Source organism: Diceros bicornis, chromosome 25 (genome assembly GCF_020826845.1).
Source record: "Diceros bicornis minor isolate mBicDic1 chromosome 25, mDicBic1.mat.cur, whole genome shotgun sequence".
NCBI classification, from domain to species: Eukaryota; Metazoa; Chordata; class Mammalia; order Perissodactyla; family Rhinocerotidae; genus Diceros; species Diceros bicornis.
Genome location: NC_080764.1, coordinates 25857150 through 25876909, shown reverse-complemented (window position 1 = coordinate 25876909; position 19760 = coordinate 25857150). Strand labels below are relative to the sequence as shown.

Here is a 19760-nt window from a genome sequence, read left to right as displayed (position 1 = left end):
ACATGCCCACTCCCTGCTGCCTTTCACTTTCTTCCTCTTGTCTAGTGGATTGCATCTTCTCTCTCTCTCACTTTATTTCATCCAAGGCACTGTCTTACTCATCTGCTTTTAGGCTTTCTCTAAAACTACCATACTCCCTTGAGTGGAGTAGATACAAAAACAATATTTGTTCATTTTTTGATTCTGTACGTCTATGCTTTTACCATTTTCTTTGCAAGTACGGTACTGTAGTCATGTGTTATTTTTGTAAGTAGAGGAGTTGATTTATACTGAATTAACTAGAACGTTTTACCAAAACACTACTTTATCAGTGTTATAGAAATGGATGCATTTTAATATAAGCATCAACAAGATTTCTTATTAATACCACATATTTTGATCTTAGAGATTTCTTTTAGCTTAAAACAGGATGTTCACTATCATTGATTACATTACGTTTATTTGTTTTCTCCCTTGTCAACATCTATCGATCTGGGAACTCAATTGAAGCAGGGCTTTCAGTGGTTAAGTGGTAACCTCAGAGAGGAAGAGTATACTCACACTTAGGCTGGGAAAAATCCTGAATTATCTATACTTATTTAAAATTTGTTAAAATCCTAATTTATGTTTAGGATCTTTGCTGTTCAAATTTATCAGGGTAATAAGAATAAGCTTAAAGAATAAACTTAAATTAATAGACAAAATAATTATATTTTAAAGTTATTAAAAATAGATTTAAACTTATACCTAAGGTGTTAATGTTCACTGAACGGATCTTTTAGAAATTTGACCAAATTTTTTTTACAAACACTGACAGAAGTTTTATTTATGTATGTATATATGTATGTATATATTTGTTGTTGCTATTCCCTCCTTCCCCCCCTAAAAAAGCACTTGCTATGACATGTACCCACAGTTTTTGGTGTATTGTCCACAGACTCACATTACATTAAATTAGCTCTCCGTATCATGTTTAAATTTCTTTCAGTTATGGCATACATTAACAACAGTTAAGGGCATGAGTGAAAAAAGCAAATACAATTCCTAAGAATGGATTACACTAACTTACTCTAAATCTCACCTGGTACAAAATATTCTTGGTAGCTTGTTCCCAGTCCTCAGGCCGTAGACTTCAAAATCCATATTAGCTTCTCTTTCTTTGCAGCTTTTGACTACTTCCCCTAGAGTATTTTTCCTTTCTTTCTGCATGTCCTCGGATCTTATAAAGAGACAGGCTCTTTCTCATTTTTTTGCCCCCGGTGAGAACTACCTATGTGTTGCTTCTATCCCAGAGGTCTCTGCCCCAGAGGCAAACTAACATCTTACTGTTGGAAGCTCTTGAAAAAAAGGCAAACCCACACTGTGTAACTTTCACCAATCCCCACGAGAAGTGAAGCATTATCTCAACATTTACTTTCTGGCAAACTGCCCCTCTGTAGTGTTCTTTACGAAATAACAAGAGTAGAGAGCCCATCCACGCACACCTGGGCTCTTCAGAAATGCTTCTCCGTACTAAGTGTAAAGAAACAATGTCACTCAAACTGCAAATAAGTCTCAGCTATACAAAATCTTTCCTTTCTTCTCCTTTCCCATTTCTTCTTTTTCCTCCTCATCAACTTCCCTTCTTTCTCCATTTTAAATTTATTTTTAATTTTTTTTTTTCATGAATTTAGGAGACAAAGAAGGAATATGCAATTCAAGATTTACTACTGGGAAGGTGGAATTTTGCCTGGGAACAGAAGAGATGCATATGCCAACACCCCCCGACCTTTCTCAGGAACACTTCAGAGTTTTCAGTTCAGTAGAGAAAAGCAAACTTCCCTATTCACAGCTGGGACTCGTAATTTCCTCTTATTATGGAACTATTGGTAAGATTTATTCATTATGTATTCATTTTCAATATGATTTTCTGCATTAATGTTGAGATTGCATTTGGTCCTGAAATGTTATCTTTAAAAGTAGGACGAAAGAGCTCCAACATAGAATCTATTCATCACACCCTCGTGGGCAGTGACAGAGTAGCTTCCAGCCCCTCCCATTACCCACCTTCCCAGCCTGGCTGTCGCCATTACAAGATTGTAGGCCGCCCTTCTGTCCATCACCCTTTAAGTAAATCTGTGAACTGCTTGTCGGGATGTGGCCACTGTTGTGTTCTTTTGCTCTGCCCCAGCTGATTCCATTTTCCTTGTCTTTCCACATGATTTGGCTTTTCTACAAATTCAGCAGTATATATTCAACCCATGTTGTAGACCTAGCATCCCCCTTTTTTATAACAGACATTTTGTAATTCCCCTTTTACTCCTTGAAATAAAATTTATATTTAATATATTCTTCTTACACATATATTTCCAAAAAAAATCAATATGAAGCTCTAAATATAAAATAAAGGATAAATAAAACAAAATCACTTTATAATAGGAGAATCTATTGTGGCTCTTGAGTGCTCAGGCACTGGAAGTTACAGTGAAGCAATCAGATGCTCATGTCCTGTATGTCGAGTCACCATGAATGTGACAGCTACGAATGCAGACTGATACAGGTGTATTGTATCGGTGACTCAAGTACTATCAGCACTGTTAATTTTAGTGATGGTGATCTTCTGAAATGTCAAATAAATCTAGGTAAAGGTCTGAAGAAAACAAAGTACTACAGTGCATGGTTGCATTTCTGGGAAATTCAGAGCATTTGAAAACATGCAAAACTATCCTTTTTATGTGTAAAATGAAGTTAGATGTTAGACTCAGATAATTCTAAACAGGTTTCTCACCTTTTTCTTCATTGTGGGGGAAGGCCATCCAGTGTCTCTGGTCTTCACCTATGAAACACGGGAAATGCCCCACTGTGACAGCTAACAAAACTTTTCCTCAGATTTTGAAAATACCCTCCGGGGGACAGTACTGCCCTCATTAGAAACCACTGCCACATGGGTTAGGTTTTTTTGCTAGACATCCCTGAATGCATGCATTCATCAGAAAAACAAAACAAAACAAAAATTCAGGTGATATTAAACATATGCTTTTTTGCATTTGAGTAAAAGAGAAGAATCTGTTATGCTGTGATCTTGTCACATCCATGCTCAAAAACAAACCCTTCGAGGTGGCCAGCCCCGTGGCATAGTGGTTGAGCTCAGCGTGCTCCACTTCAGCAGCTGGGGTTCTCGGGTTCGGATCCTGGGCAGAGACCTACACCACTCGTCAGCCATGCTGTGGTGGCGACCCACATACAAAGTGAGGGAAGATGGGCACAGATGTTAGTTCAGGGTGAATCTTCCTCAGCAAAACAAACAAACAAAAAAAACCCCAGAAAAATCCCCCCAAAACACAAACCCTTCGAGGCTTCTCATCTGTTACAGCATAACGTTCACATTTCTCCATGAAGCATTCAGATGCCTCAGTAATCTCACCACTACCTCCTTCTTCACCCTCCCGAGAGAACCATACTCTAGCCACACATGTCATTTCCATATACACCCAGCCCTTTTTCCCTTTTCTGAATTTCTCTTCTCGACCATCTCTACCTGGCTGACTCTTATTCTACTTTCTCCATGTTTCCTACCTGTTAGACCTGATCTTGTTTCTTGTCTCTTGGAGCCAGTCTCCCACTCCACTGTGTTCAAATAGAACATCGTTTCCTCTCTTTCTGTATGTATCGTGTGACATTTGAAGGCACTATTAGCTTGAAGTTTGCTTATCTACACAGTTAAGGAATAATGCAGTTGAAAATATTCTTGCAAATATAAAGGAAATATTTTCCAGGAACTGACATTTGTTCTTTCACTTGATTAAAAATACAGATGTTCTCCAAGCCAGCCATCAAAGGAGTCTTAAAGTTCAGGCATTGCATGAACTTGGAAGTCTTCTCATCTTTGCAGGAAAAAAAAGGTAGATTTTTAGGAACAAGGGACAACTTTTTTTGTCTGTTTGAAAAAAATTTTAATCACTGTCAAAAAATATTGTCTTTCATAAATTTTAGTTCTTTGATAATATTCCATTGCTACATTTTATTCATTTGATGAGAAATGGTTATGAGCAATAAATGGTATAGATTCATTCTCTAATCTTTTAATTAAAATGTTTCTTCAGTGCATTTGCTTTCCCTTTTGGAAGATAGATTTAATAACAGAGATCTCAGAAAATGTATGGAGAAATGCTCTGTTTCTGTTTTAGGGCTGCATTTAAATGTTGGTGTCAAGCTCTTGATGACATATTCAGAAAACAAGATGTTTTACGTTCGTGGAAAGAGTTTGGCTCCTCACTCACCAAGGCCACCCACAGCTATTCACCTCCGGGTTCCAAAGACTACAGTGAGGAATTTCTGTCAAATATTGGCATTTGGGGATGTTTGCAAGGAGCGGTAATATCTGCAAAGATAGCACAGTGAGTGTGATGATGGAATGATCTGCATAGTAGCTAATAGCTTCCCTTGAGGGAAACCCACCTGTGCCACGTGGAACGCCATGCCTCACACACGCTGGATTCTTGGGCAGCTACATCCATATCATACAGGATTATATAGGTCTTTGCTTTGTTCTCCAGTGCCTGGCATGGAGTTGGCATGAATGAACGAATGAGTGAATGAACAGTTGGTATGGGAGCAAGAATAACAGTGTAGAGGCAGGCTGACCTGGGCCCAGTTCAAGAGCCTCCTATTACCTTTGGGACCCTCAACAAATTACCCATTCTCTCTGAGCCTCAGTGTTCTCATTGTAAGCTGTGGTGGTGAGAGTTACGTGACATACTGTATTAGTTTGCTAGGGTTGCCATAACAAAGTACCAATTTGTGAGAAATTTGTTGTCTCACAATTCTGGAGGCGTGAAGTCTGAGATCAAGGTGTTGGCAGGGTTGCTTTCTTCTGAGTCTTCTCTCCTTACTTGTAGATGGCCGTCTTCTCACCGTGTCCTCACATGGTCTTTTCTCTGTGCATGTCTGTGCTCTAATCTCCTTTTCTTATAAGGACACCAGTCATGTTGGATTAGGATCCATCCTAATGACTTCATCTTGACCTAATTATGTCTTTAAAGACCGTATCTCCAAGTATAGTCACATTCAGAGGTTACTGGGGTTTAAGACTTCCACATATGAATTTGGGGCGGTGGCACATTTTTTAGCCCATAACAAATACTTTTTAGTTTCCTATTGCTGCTGTAACAAATTACCACAAATTTAGTGGCTTAAAACAATACAGATTTATTATCTTACAGTTATGGAGGTCAGAAATCCTAAAATCAATGTGTTGGTTGGCAAGGCTGTGCTCCCTCTGGAGGCTTTAAGAGAGAATCTGTTTCCTTGCCTTTTCCAGCTTCTAAAGGCCTTCTACATTCCTTGGCTCATGGCCCCATCCTCCATCCTCAGGACCAACAGCCTATCATCTTCTTCTCTGTCTCTCTGACCTCTGCTTCCATCATCACATATCTTTCTCTGACTCCGACCCTCTTGCCTTTCTTATAAGGACCATTGGGATTACACTGAACCCACCTGGGTAATCCAGGATACTCTCCCTTCTCAAGGCCCTTAATTTAATCACATCTGCAAAGTCTTTTTTTGCTATGTAACATGTTCATAGGTTTGTGGGATTAGGACGTGAATATCTTTGGGGGGCCATTATTTAGCCTACCACATATAACTTGTGAAAGTCTATCTCAATGCCTTAGACCTAGTTAGCACCGGCAGATATCTTAAAGACTTGATTAATATGAGAAATTTAAAAAGTATGGAGGGAGTAGAGGTACAGATTTTCTTCACTTCTCCAGTTACATTTTTAGCTTACCTATAGGGTGTGGTGGGCAAAAATCTGCACAGTATTTTGAGCTGTAGAAAAACTTAAAAAAAATAATAACTTTTCCTATGTAATAATCATATTGTTTTCAGAAAATTAGCATCTTTGGGCAGAGGAAGTAAGAAATTACCACTTAAAAAGTGTTAAAGATTTTTTAAAAACTCTGTCAAGTTTGACTTTTTTGCACTCCTGGGAAGGAACTCATCCTTAAACACACACATGCACACACACACACACGCACACAATCCCCACACAAGTCTGAGCTTATGACTTAGTAGAGCTTGGCAGCAGAGAATAGAAAAGCTGAGAAAAGTTCACAGCTTGAAAATAGAACAGCTATAGCATTCCTACCAGAGGGCACCTCAGCTTCTCTGAGCCTCTGAAGTTATTACCTAGTGGTTTTCAACCAAGTCATTTCCTGGTTACCCAGCTGGAAGTCTGACTTCCACAGGATATATAATTCTACAGGGGCTTTGGCTGTTCTGGGAGACTCCCCGAGGAGAAGAAACTCTTCTCCTCACTGCTCAGAAGGGCAAAACACAGCACTCGGCTATCCATATAGAGAAGCTAAACTCAGATAGATGTTGTTATTAATAGAGCGAAGCCGACTGACTGGTTTTATCTAGATAAAACTTAGAAGGAGGTAATGTGATTTATAGTTGCGTAAGAGTTTCAAGACCTATATAAAGAAACCTCACTCTTGTAAGGGATGTAAAATGAGACAGTAGTAAATGGAGAAACATTACCTTAATCTTTGGTGGAAAGGCTTAATATTGTCAATGGGTCCATAATATACTGATCGTGAGAAAACATTTTGTTTCAGTCTTTTAGAGGGAACTATTTAACCATACTTATCAAAAACTTAAAAGCTGTGTGCCTCTTTTTCCCAAAAAATTCCACTTCTAGGGATTTATCCAATGGAACTATAGGACAGATGCTCAAAAGTGTAGGTACAACAATGTTTATCTCAGCATTTGAAGAAACCAAAATGAAGATGAATATTTTCCTATTATAGTATATCCATATGATAAAATATTAAAGTTCTATAAAATTATAATGTAGCTCGTTATGTCCACAAATGGAAAATTTGTTTATAAAATAGTATGTATTGCATAATTCTAGTCTTATTATGTGTTCGTGTATAACTATACTTCGAAAAAAGCTAGAAGGAAATTCGCCTAAATGTTATCAGTAATCATGTTTAGGTGGTAGGATTACATGTGATTTCTTATTTTCTTTTGTATGTTTTCTGTGTTCTAGATCTTACAGGAGCATGTAGCATTTTCAGAATCACAAAGACTATTTTAATTTTGGAACAATCTATGAGTATTAGAGACACATATTTATATAAAAATATTTTTGGAAAATTTCTATCAATCAGTTTCTTTTTCTTATGCTTATTTAGATTTATTAAGACGTTGGATGTTGAAAGGAGAACCAACTGTTGCATTTTGTCTGCATTACTTTTTCAGGTAACACTTTATGTATGTCTTTCTACAGTAACGTGACCATTCATGCAGTCAGTAAAAAAGTGCCGTACTAGTTTATCATATTCATAAAACTCATGGGTAGGAGAATAGCATGAGCCTTGATTAAATGTCATAAGTCCCTCTTCCCTTCGCTGGCTGAACCCTTGTGCCACTTTCGGCTTTGATATTCCACCGAGTCAGTTTGCTTCCCTAAACTACAGAAGAAGGTGTTGTACGGAAATGGAAACTGAGTCTCCTGTCATTAGTAAGATCATGTTGCCAACAGGCAATGAAGCCAGTCTGCTTGACTCCAAGTGGTTGCCTTAAGTTACCTCATCTCTACATAAGGTTTGCTTGATCGCATGATGTAAAATATACCATATAATGAAAGCTAGAAACAAGTTGAAGGCTACAGAGTGGAAGTGTTTGCTGTTCTCAGGATTTGGGTTTGACTTTACCGAAGAAGAAAGGAGCTTTTATCTGGAAGACAAGATGTTTTGCTATTTGGGATGTAGCCGGGAGCCTTTGCAAGCTACTAAAGGTTCTGTTTACTTTGAAGGATGGGCGCTCTTGTTCTTTGTATCAGAGGGGTCTGATAGGTTATGAAATCTGGTTAGGTAAGTTCTTTGGGAAAGGCTTCTCTGAATGGAAGGCCAGACTTTTCAATTTTCTTATGTTCCATATACTTCTTGTCTTTGATTCAAAGGGAAGAGGTGAAAGGCAGGGGTGCAAAGGGAATGAAATTGGATTCTGACTCCTTATATTGCATCCTTCACTTTCTGATACTCCTTGTTCTTGAAGATAATGCTGTTTATATTTTAGAAAATAGGTGATTTAAAAAAATTTTGACTTTGTGCTTAATGTGGACGTAATTTCTTAGTAATACTACACCTAAAATAAAAATTAGCTAGTGGGATTTATTTTAAAAATTTCTTAATTCTTTTTATGATTTTAAAAGCAAATTTGTAAAATTAAAAATTTAAACAACTGAGTAGTATTTTAGAGTAGGTACTTTATAACTTTAATGAGTGATCTGATTAAAATTCTTTCCTGATACATACATTTAAATAATTTTATATTGCATTTGTCATCAATGTTAATTATTTGAGATAACATAGGAAGTACTCCTAAATGTCAAATTTGATTTTGTGTATTCATCTTTTTCCCACATCTGGTACAATGTTGATCATATAAGTTTCTTAAGAAAAACTGGTTAAGTTAAACAAATCACCTTTTTACTTAATTCAAAGTTCAGAATTACCTCTGCTTGATTTAGACTTCTGAAATAAGTTATCTCCTCTTCTTATAGTTTGGTATAGTGGAAAGAACATAGATTTTTGAGTTAAATAGACATGATTTTGAATCTTCTTTCTGCCACCATTAGCTGTGTGACCTCAGATAAGTTAATTGTTTAAGCCTCAATTATATCATTTGTGAGATAATAATCCTTCCTTCTAGGGATGGGTTAAATGAAGATTAAATGAGATAATGTTTATAAAGAATTTACCAATAGTGACCAATACAAAATTGACCCTCAAGAAATAACTTAATATAATGATAATTTCTTCTGTAAAGAATAAGTATTTGACTATCATGAAATTTAAATCTTGAGTGGTAAAAGCATGATAACATTAATGATAAGTACTGTTCATTACAGAGTACAGTGTACTAGATATATGCTAAGCACTTTAGGAAGTGATACTTATCTTTCTTTTCATTGTTACAAATGTGATTTATAGCTCTTAATTTCACCTTTTGTCATTTTCAGGGTTTGCTTAGAACCACACTTCCACACCCCAAAGCTGAACGTTGCTATGCTCAGTATGAAATCACTCAGCTTCTCCCTGGCATCGAGCTCTTCTCGGATAGATACAGGGCTGACATTTGCTCTGTGGTTGCAAGTCTGTATTACATTATACGTGAACTGCACTTTGCTAAGCAAAATCTAATAGTAAGTAATTTGTAAATCCAACAAATCTTAATTCACGGTGGTATTTTTGCCCCACTTCCTTTATACTTTTCGAATTTTGCTAATATTCTTCTGGTCAGTTCTTGTTTAACTTTTAAACTCTATTTGGGATTCTTATCTGTACTTTAAAATAAAATGTATTACTTAATATTCTTTCTTCGACGTCATCGTTTACATTGCATTTTGGATACGAGAGCAATGTCTATTTGATTTTGTTTTCTTTTCACTCTATTGTTTTTATCTATTTTTTTTCCTTAAGACATTTGGTGAAGTTGATTAGAATGTTTTGCTAGTCTCAAACAGAGGAATCTCGTGCACATGTAACTCACTGCATTAAGTCGTGCAGGTTGTATCAATGCCAAAACTATGAGAGTATTTCTTTATTGAGATAAATTTATCTTTGTGTCTCTTGACTTTTCTCTGTTAAAGGTGCATCTAAGTGAACGGCAGATTCTAACTGTGAAATAAAAGGCAGATGTTTCTTCATGTCCTAGGAAATTCAGAAACCCAAATACAACTCTCTTTTCCTTTGGGGAAATAAATCACCCTATATATCACAAATTTGAAGTGGGTTGTATTTTAAAAATAAATTAGTGTGTTCTAACTGTTGGTCATTTTATATTTTTCTCTTTTATCTTATTTTTTTCTATTTTCCTCTTTTATGCTATTTCCTCTCTTTTTTATACCTCCCCCCCATATTTGCTTCTTAGTATCTATTCTTTCTCTTTTTCTGCTTCTTCCCTTTCCTCCATAATTTTCATACCTACTTTCTTTTTTTATATGTTGTTTTCTATTCTCTTGTCCTAAAATCACTCTCTCTCTTTATATTGAAAAGATTTATTGCCCCCTGATATAAGTTGTTAAATTATAAAGCCATGTGTTAAAGTGGAGAGGTTGATAAATGCTTTTAACACTTCGAAGATTTGGCAAGAAATTGTTTATTAGAAAAAATAACAAAACAGTGCTCCTCTCATTGTTAAAGGGATTCATTTCTGAATTTAGAAAATAGTTCTATCCCCTGGGTAATCTTTAGCTGCCTAGTCATATTCATATATAATATATATCGCTGCATTGGAAAAGAAATGAGACATTTTTTCCTCTGAAGCTTAAGAAATTGAGAACATTTTTATGAATAATTGAGCAATTGGAAGCAATAAAATGGTGTGTTTTTATTTCTCACTAAAGAAAAGAAACAATCTCAAAGGTAATAGCCAACTCATTGTTTTGTGCTGCATTAATTGTAGAAAAAGGCATTGTGTTATGTTTGCAGTGCATAATTGTAGAAAAATGTATTATGTTTGAAATCATTTAAGACCAGTTCTAATCCTTTTTAAAGGCTGTTGCTATTAGCAGCTGCCAGTTGACTGACAATTAGAGGTTCCTTAGATGAACTTGCAAGATGTACACAGTTTCCATTTTGTATTACACTACCCTCCAGAAGAAGCCCAGTGGCTAAGGAAATTGCTGTCACATGTAAAATTTGCTATGGGACCTATTGTGGAATCATGGGATATAGTTTGCTAAATAATGGGGATCCCAATCCCCCTTTTTGCTCCATCTCCCTTTAGTGGGGCAGGACCCAGCTGTAGAAACTGAGCTCTAGTTTTAAGTTGAGATCATGAGCTGTTCAGAAGTCTAGGCAAACCTGTTCCCTCAACACCTGTGTCCAGCTGGGTAGTGGCTAGGTCAGTTGAAATATTGATAGTCCGTAAGCCTTCACATCTACCCATGAGATTTTAAGAAGGGTTGAACTTTGGGGTTAATTCTGGGAAAATAAAAATACAATGTGAAGAGTAAGCTTGGGTTTTAATCAATAGAATATGTGCTCTGTGAAGGCAGGGGCTGGTTAGATTTTGGCTTTGTTCTCATTCAACAGTGCCTAACACATAATAGGCATGTTATAAATATTTTTTGCTGATAGAGATATTCCAGTTGAAGACTAATAGCAGCTGACGTTGAAATGAATAAGTAGGAGCTATCAGGGGACAGGGATGTGAGTTCCTTTGCTTTAAAGTTTGCATGTATTTGATAGCTCATTTGCTAGAATGTTTCCACAGGTCTCAGTGATTCATACATGTATGTTGAATTAATTTTTTTCAAGGAATAGAAATAATTGGATTTTCACTTTTCCATGCCTAAAGAGATGTGAAACCTAGGTTTTGGGTACCAAATGGCATCTATGTGGAACTGTAAGTCCCTGATACACCTCAAAGTTCTGAGAAAATTATGAGGCATATGCTAGGCAGATCATTTCACTTATACTGAACAGTATAGTTTCATAGCTTGGAAAAATCAATCACTATTTTTCATACATCTCCTATATTAATATTTGCTTTAATTTTACTATTAGGTTATTAACTTGATAAAATATGTTTTAAAACAAAGAGTGTTTTTCTGTTGGTAGATTCTGCCTCTCCTTGCATTGTACCAATATTTTGTTTCTGGAATTTGCCAAGACCTAATCAGAAATCTAGAAGCAAGAATCCTCAAGGTATGTTGCAAGCTTTTAAGACATTTGATATTCTTGAACCATTAAAGATCTTATCATTAATTAATTTGGTTCTAATACTCATAATAAGCTGATAATAATATGGTGTTGTGCTGATAAAGAAAAATACTTGCCCATCATTATAATAAAGTATGAGAAAGAGAAAGAGCCAGTTAGAAAGGTTTAGATCATTTTATGCTTGGGCCACAGTAAAGTGAAGAACAGCTACACCTGGTAACAAGGCTCACCCAACACCAGTCAGCCTGGAAATCACCACTTCTGAGAGACTGATTTCCTAGTGGAGACTAAGGAGTCAGTTTTCTGAAGTTTCTGTGAAATTTTTGCTATGGATCTTTATGTATATCGTGGTAGACGAGAATTTTTCTTTGCACAGGCAATGGAAGTGACAAAACACATGGACACTAAATTACTATTAATTCTGTTACCTAGAAGTCAGCTGAAGTTCTCTGCCTCTAAGACTCCTGTGCAGTTGGCTTGAACCCCACGTGGAGTGAAAACGTGAAGCACCTAACTTTCTCTGCTCCTTTTCCTAGTCACATAGGGTTGCAGGCTCTCGCTCGTGTTGAATTTGTTTTGTCGAATCATCTCGACATCCAGCAAATTTGCTCCCTGTTCTGCACCTCCTCATCTCTAACATGGAATTCAACCCTATTCCTATTTTACACACACACACACACACACACACACTCTCTCACACATAAACACATACAACACATTCACTCAAGGCTTTTAGTTCTGTATTGGACTTTACTGAAAATTGGGAACACAGGTAAATTTGAGGCAAAACAAACAATTTAAAATGGAATATTTGGCATCTCTGAGCTTAAAATATTTCTTGGCCAACATCTCACATTTTTTCTTCCCATCCCATGGCTTAATCAGCTGTGTGCTGGTAAATGTTTCACAATTCACTCTAAAAAAAAAACCTCTGATATATAGCATTTATAATTTCCACAGTGTAAATACTCCCACTGTAGCTGACTTCAGCCTATCGACTGGGTGCTACTGAATGAGAGCTGGGACAAGATGTGCACAATCAGCTCTTGCGGTTGGGAGTGAGTGGGCTCCAACATAACGCTGGCTTAACCCTCTTTCTCCTCTTTTGGAAATACCCTCTACCCTTCTTCCCAAAATCTTTCCCTCCCCTTTCTCATTTTCTAATGAGGGGAAATTAGACTTCCCTTTGAACTCCTCTCTTTGTCCAGACCCCGCCCTTGGGCCTATGTTTGCAGACCCAAATAGTCCGTCACATTCTGTTTCCAAATAAGGACGATACCTTCCCTAAGAGGAAGTCTGGTGCTGACTAGTAAGATAACATATTTTAGCCCAGGAAGAAATAATTTATGAGCCATGAAAATTTCTGGATCACTCTTTCTGAGTTATTGAACTCTTAAGAGTTCTCCTACTTTTGAAGTCCGATAACACTTTTTAAAAATCTGCACACAACTTTTCTCTTTCCTTCTCTAAAAATGGTGCTCCCTTCAAGATTGCAAAATTCTTGAGGCTCGGGCCTGTATCTTATTCATCTTTTAGTTTCCTATAGTGTCTTGAGTAATAAATTCATATACTTGATATTCAGTAATTAATTACTAAAGTGAAATGTAAAATCTGTGGACATTTATCAAGTGCCTACTGTCCACACTCTCCTTCGTGTTTAGTGGTAACTCACCTGGAAGATGCTTGGTAAATATCTATTGTTTTACCTCTGAAACAACATTTCTTGAGTACCTCCTGTATAAAAGCACCATGTTAGTAATTCTAATCAAAGAAAAGTACCCCATGGTCTTTGCTGATAAGGAAGTGAAAGTAGGGAAGAGAGACAGGACGTATACACAAGACAATAACGTGTGCACCTGCCTCTTGATCGTTTTGAAATGAGTATGATGAACGCTGTCTCCAGGGGTTTGAAAGCGGGAAAAACGGCTTTGGGTCTCTAGGTTTCACTAAGTAGAAAAAATTTAGGCTTGAAAAGAGTAGAACTAACTGAGCAGGAGACAGGAAGAAGGGAACATTCTTGGCAGACAGAGGTATGAAAGATACAGAGGTGAGAAAGTATTAACTTGTTCTCCGGACAGGGGTCGTTCAGTTAGACTGGAGTGGAGGTTTTGAGTAGGGAGGATGGAGAAGGTAACACGAGAATACCAGAGGTCCATGATGTGGAGAATAGCAGGGGCCAAGTCTTGAATTCCAGACTGAGACATAGTGTGGAGGCTGAGCAGTGAGAGAAATGAGGAGATTATGGAATCAGAATTGGGTAACGGTTTTATTCTGGTCTGTCGTCAAGAGGCAAGAACATGGGAGTGTTGCAATGACCCTTGGCAACATGTCAGAAGGAGACCCAGAGAGGCACTGAAAGGTATAATCTGAAACGAAGTTTTTCATTAAATGACTATTTTTTGTTTGTTTGTTTGTTTGTTTGTGAGGAAGATCAGCCCTGAGCTAACATCCATGCTAATCCTCCTCTTTTTGCTGAGGAAGACTGGCTCTGAGCTAACATCTATTGCCAATCCTCTTCCTTTTTTTTTTCCTTTTTTTCCCCCAAAGCCCCAGTAGATAATTGTATGTCATAGTTGCACATCCTTCTAGTTGCTGTATGTGGGAGGCTGCCTCAGCATGGCCGGACAAGCAGTGCATCAGTGCGTGCCTGGGATCCGAACCCAGGCTGCCAGTAGCAGAGTGCACGCACTTAACCGCTACGCTACAGGGCCGGCCCCCTAAATGACTATTTTTTTATTGGATTGTTAGCACTTGGCAACTCTTTTTATTCTAGAGTAGCTTAAAAGCCAGTGAAGAACTGTGGACTCTATTCTGTAGCCTTGGGTTGAGAATTAATTATAGAATTTTGATCAGGGGAAGGACATGATCAGATGTATCTGGCGACAGTGTCAGGAGTAGAGTGAGATGGAAGTGGGGTCTCACTGGCACAGTTGGAGTGGAAAACCTGACTGGAGTTCTGACAGAAACAATGAAAAAGGGCAACTGATGCATCATACAGAGGAGGCATTGACAGCCTGTATGAGCAGAGTTTGCCCGACCTTTCTGAAGTAAACTGGGGTCAGTGAATGGGAAGAGAGAAAAGTCACAGTCAGGAAAGAGCAAACAATAATGCTTTCTGACACATCAAAGAGCGATAGATCTCGCTGTTAAGTTTCTACAGTGCACCAGTGTCTTTCAGGGAAAGCTTTAAGACCTATTCAAGATCAACTGGTCTGGCTTCACTTTAGAACTGCCGACATCTTGAAAGATTTATTATTCTCAACATATCTAACATTCCCAGGAAGGGTACTGACGGTTCTCTATTTATGTGAGTCAAGTGTTGATTTATGAGTAGTTCTTTTTTCCATCTGGCTTGTTTGTGTTCACAGTGTTGGTCATTTCCGAAAATCCATGTCCATTATTGTCACCATTCCTTTTTCAAGTGGTCAGATTGGTATGATAAACTGAAACCAGAAGTAGCCTTAACAGTTACAGTTAGTCCATGTACAGCAATCTTATAGTCAAGACCAGAGGAGACTAACCTCACACAGATATGGGGAAGTGTTTCCTCCAAGGGATAACAAAAAGACTGTTCATCTGGAAGTCTGAAAGAGCTCATATGATTCCCTAATGCCTATTATATGGCACCAGGGAGATTGGAGCCCAAGGTGTCTTAGGCATGAACCAGAGTTTGTAACGCAATAGACAACAGTTTTCTCTTCTCTATGAAAAATATTCTCCTGACCTTTTATGTTTTATTTTCATGTTATTGTCACACCCTATTTTCCTCTAACTTATCTTCTTTTTATTTCTTTAAAATCTATACATTCTTGAGATTCCTAAGATAGTGCTTAAAGGAAAAGAGAGAGAAGATGGGTATACATGTTGAGGGTAAATTGAATTTTCTTCTTCTATGTTGTTATATATATAATCTTCATCCAATTTTGTATTTTATTCCCTGCTTCCACAATTTACCCTTCTCTACTCTCTACAAAGTTATGAGATGTTTTCAAAACATAAGTCAGGTTAGGACCCTGCCCTGTTCAAAACTCTCCAATAACTTCTTATCACACAGAGAATAAAATCCCAAGTCCTCACTCTGGTTGACAGCCCACCATTTGCACCTGCCTCCTATCCCCCTTCCCCTCTCCCTAAGCTCCTACAACACAGGCTGTTCCTTGAGCACACCAAGACCCCTAGACTGTTCCCACCACCACACGACCTTTGTACTCGAGGTCCTCTTGCAGATTTTCACATTATCTCTCTCCTTCACGTCATTTCCAAATATTCTCTTGAAGGCTTTCTCCTCAGAGAAGTCCTTCCTGATCACAATTTTGAAAATAGCATTTTGTCAGTACCCTCCATCCCTTCTCATACTGTGTATATCTTCCTGTATCACTTAAATTTAGCTAAATATGCGTCCTGATGGAATGTAACCTCCAAGAGGTCTTGATGCATAAGAGGTGCTCAATAAATATGTTAAATGAATGAATGAATTTGATCATGAACTTTTCTTTTCTTCCTGTAATTTTCTTGCTGATTGAAAGTCCTACTGGGTTACCTTCAAAATAAGCCGTGTACAATGTATAGTTACCAATTGATTGATGTTGTTGAGTATATGTCTTTAAAATTGACAATGTCCATTAATTATGGATAAGAAAATGAATAGTTGTCTCTATGTTGATACATTGTGGAGTTCATCTCCTGGTCTGTTTGACTTGCCTCAGATGTTAGAGAACATCAGGAATGTTTTTGTTTTGTTTTTCTTTCTTGTTTTTTTAAATTTTTTGTTTATTGCAGTAACATTGGTTTATAACATTGTAAAAATTTCAGGTGTACATCATTATACTTCTATTTCTGCATAGATTACATCATGTTCACCACCAAAATACTAATTACAATCCATCACCACACACATGCACCGAATTATCCCTTTCACCCTCCTCCCTCCCCCCTTCCCCTGTGGTAACCACCAATCCAATCTCTGTCCCTATGTGTTTGTTTATTGTTGTTATTATCTACTACTTAATGAAGGAAATCATACGGTATTTGACCTTCTCCCTCTGACTTATTTCACTTTGCATTATACCCTCGATGTCCATCCATGTTGTCACAAATGGCTGGATTTCATCGTTTCTTATGGCTGAGTAGTATTCCATTGTGTATATATACCACATCTTCTTTATCCATTCGTCCCTTGATGGGCACTTAGGTTGCTTCCAAGTCTTGGCTATTGTGAATAACACTGCAATGAACACAGGGGTACATGTATCTTTACGCATTGGTGTTTTCAAGTCCTTTGGATAAATACCCAACAGTGGAATAGCTGGATCATATGGTAGTTCTATCCTTGATTTTTTGAGGAATCTCCATACTGTTTTCCATAGTGGCTGCACCAGTTTGCACTCCCACCAGCAGTGTATGAGAGTTCCCTTCTCTCCACATCCTCTCCAACACGTTTCCTGTCTTGTTAATTATAGCCATTCTGACGGGCGTGAGGTGATATCTCATCGTAGTTTTGATTTGCATTTCCCTGATAGTTAGTGATTTTGAACATCTTTTCATGTGTCTGTTGGCCATCTGTATATCTTCTTTGGAGAAATGTCTGTTCAGGTCTTTTGCCGATTTTTTAATTGGGTTGGTAGTTTTTTTGTTGTTGAGATGCATGAGTTCTTTATATATTTTGGAGATTAAGCCCTTATCAGATGTATGGTTTGCAAATATCTTCTCCCAATTGTTAGGTTGTCTTTTCGTTTTGTTGATGGTTTCCTTTCCTGTGCAGAAGGTTTTTAGTTTGGTGTAGTCCCATTTGTTTATTTTTTCTATTGTTCCTCTTGCCCGGTCAGACGTGGTGTTTGAAAAGATGTTGCTAAGACCGAGGTCGAAGAGTGTACTGCCTATGTTTTCTTCTAGAAGTTTCACAGTTTCAGGTCTTACATTCAAGTCTTTAATCCATTTTGAGTTAATTTTTGTGTATGGTGTAAGGTAAGGGTCTACTTTCATTTTTTTGCATGTGGCTGTCCAGTTTTCCCAACACCATTTGTTGAAGAGACTTTCTTTTCCCCATTGTATGTTCTTGGCTCCTTTGTCAAAGATTAGCTGTCCATAGATGTGTGGGTTTATTTCTGGGCTTTCGATTCTATTCCATTGATCTGTGTGTCTGTTTTTGTGCCAGTACCATGCTGTTTTGGTTACTATAGCTTTGTAGTATATTTTGAAATCAGGGAGTGTGATACTTCCAGCTTTGTTCTTTTTTCTCAGGATTCCTTTAGCTATTCGGGGTCTTTTGTTGTTCCATATAAATTTTAGGATTCTTTGTTCTATTTCTGTGAAAAATGTTGTTGGAACTTTGATAGGGATTGCATTGAATCTATAGATGGCTTTAGGAAGTATGGACATCTTAACTATGTTAATTCTTCCAATCCAAGAGCACGGAATATCTTTCCATTTCTTTGTGTCTTCTTCAATTTCTTTCAGAAATGTTTTATAGTTTTCAGTGTACAGATCTTTCACCTCTTTGATTAAGTTTATTCCGAGGTATTTTATTCTTTTTGTTGCGATTGTAAATGGGATGGTATTCTTAATTTCTCTTTCTGCTACTTCGTTGTTAGTGTACAGATATGCAACTGATTTTTTTATGTTGATTTTGTATCCTGCAACTTTACCATATTCGTTTATTACTTCTAAAAGTTTTCTGGTGGATTCTTTAGGGTTTTCTATATATAAAATCATGTCATCTGCAAATAGTGACAGTTTCACTTCTTCCTTTCCAATTTGGATCCCTTCTATTTCTTTCTCTTGCCTGATTGCTTTGGCTAGGACTTCCAGTACTATGTTAAATAGGAGTGGTGACAGTGGGCATCCTTGTCTGGTTCCTGTTCTTAGAGGGATAGCTTTCAGTTTTTCACCATTGAGGATGATGTTAGCTGTGGGTTTGTCATATATGGTCTTTATTATGTTGAGGTACTTTCCTTCTATACCCATTTTATTCAGTTTTTATCATAAATGGATGCTGTATCTTGTCAAATGCTTTCTCTGCATCTATTGAGATGATCATGTGATTTTTATTCTTCATTTTATTAATGTGGTGTATTACGTTGATTGATTTGCGAATGTTAAACCATCCCTGCATACCTGGAATAAATCCCACTTGATCATGGTGTATAATCTTTTTAACGTATTGTTGTATGCGATTTGCTACTATTTTGTTGAGGATTTTTGCATCCATGTTCATCAGTGATATTGGCCTGTAATTTTCTTTTTTTCTGTTGTCTTTGGCTGGTTTTGGTATCAGGGTAATGTCAACTTTGTAGAATGAGTTAGGGAGCTCGCCCCCTCCTCAATTTTTTGGAAGAGTTTGAGAAGGATAGGTATTAAGTCTTCTTTGAATGTTTGGTAGAATTCACCAGGGAAGCCGTCTGGTCCTGGACTTTTATTTTTGGGGAGGTTTGTGATTACTGTTTCGATCTCCTTACTGGTGATTGGTCTATTCAAATTCTCTACTTCTTCTTGATCCAGTTTTGGAAGGTTGTATGATTCTAAGAATTTATCCATTTCTTCCAGATTGTCGAATTGGTTGGCATATAGCTTTTCATAGTATTCTCTTATAATCTTTTGTATTTCTGAGGTGTCTGTTGTAACCTCTCCTCTTTCATTTCTGATTTTACTTATTTGTGCCTTCTCTCTTTTTTTCTTGGTGAGTCTAGCTAAAGGTTTGTCAATTTTGTTGATCTTTTCAAAGAACCAGCTCTTGGTTTTATTAATTTTTTCTATTGTTTTTTTGGTCTCTATTTATTTCTGCTCTGATTTTTATTATTTCCCTTCTTCTACTGATTTTGGTCTTTGTTTGTTCTTCTTTTTCCATTTCCTTTAGGTGCATTGTTAGATTGTTTATTTGAGATTTTTCTTGTTTGTTGAGATAGGCCTGTATTGCTATAAACTTCCCTCTTAGAACTGCTTTTGCCATATCCCATAAATTCTGGCATGTCGTATTTTCATTTTCATTTGTCTCCAGGTATTCTTTGATTTCTTCTTTGATTTTTTCGTTAACCCAGTCATTGTTCAGTAGCATTTTGTTTAATC

General features: G+C 37.2%; 1 protein-coding gene across 1 annotated transcript in view; it reads left to right on the top strand.

The window, feature by feature from the left end:
* Positions 1 to 19760, top strand: part of CFAP54 (cilia and flagella associated protein 54) — a 290316-nt gene that overhangs the window by 153164 nt on the left and 117392 nt on the right. The window contains exons 41-46 of the mRNA XM_058568605.1: positions 1653 to 1847; positions 3773 to 3860; positions 4146 to 4355; positions 7161 to 7227; positions 8993 to 9175; positions 11598 to 11684. Coding sequence (XP_058424588.1) covers positions 1653 to 1847; positions 3773 to 3860; positions 4146 to 4355; positions 7161 to 7227; positions 8993 to 9175; positions 11598 to 11684 — 830 coding nt within the window. The remainder of the gene's footprint in view (positions 1 to 1652; positions 1848 to 3772; positions 3861 to 4145; positions 4356 to 7160; positions 7228 to 8992; positions 9176 to 11597; positions 11685 to 19760) is intronic.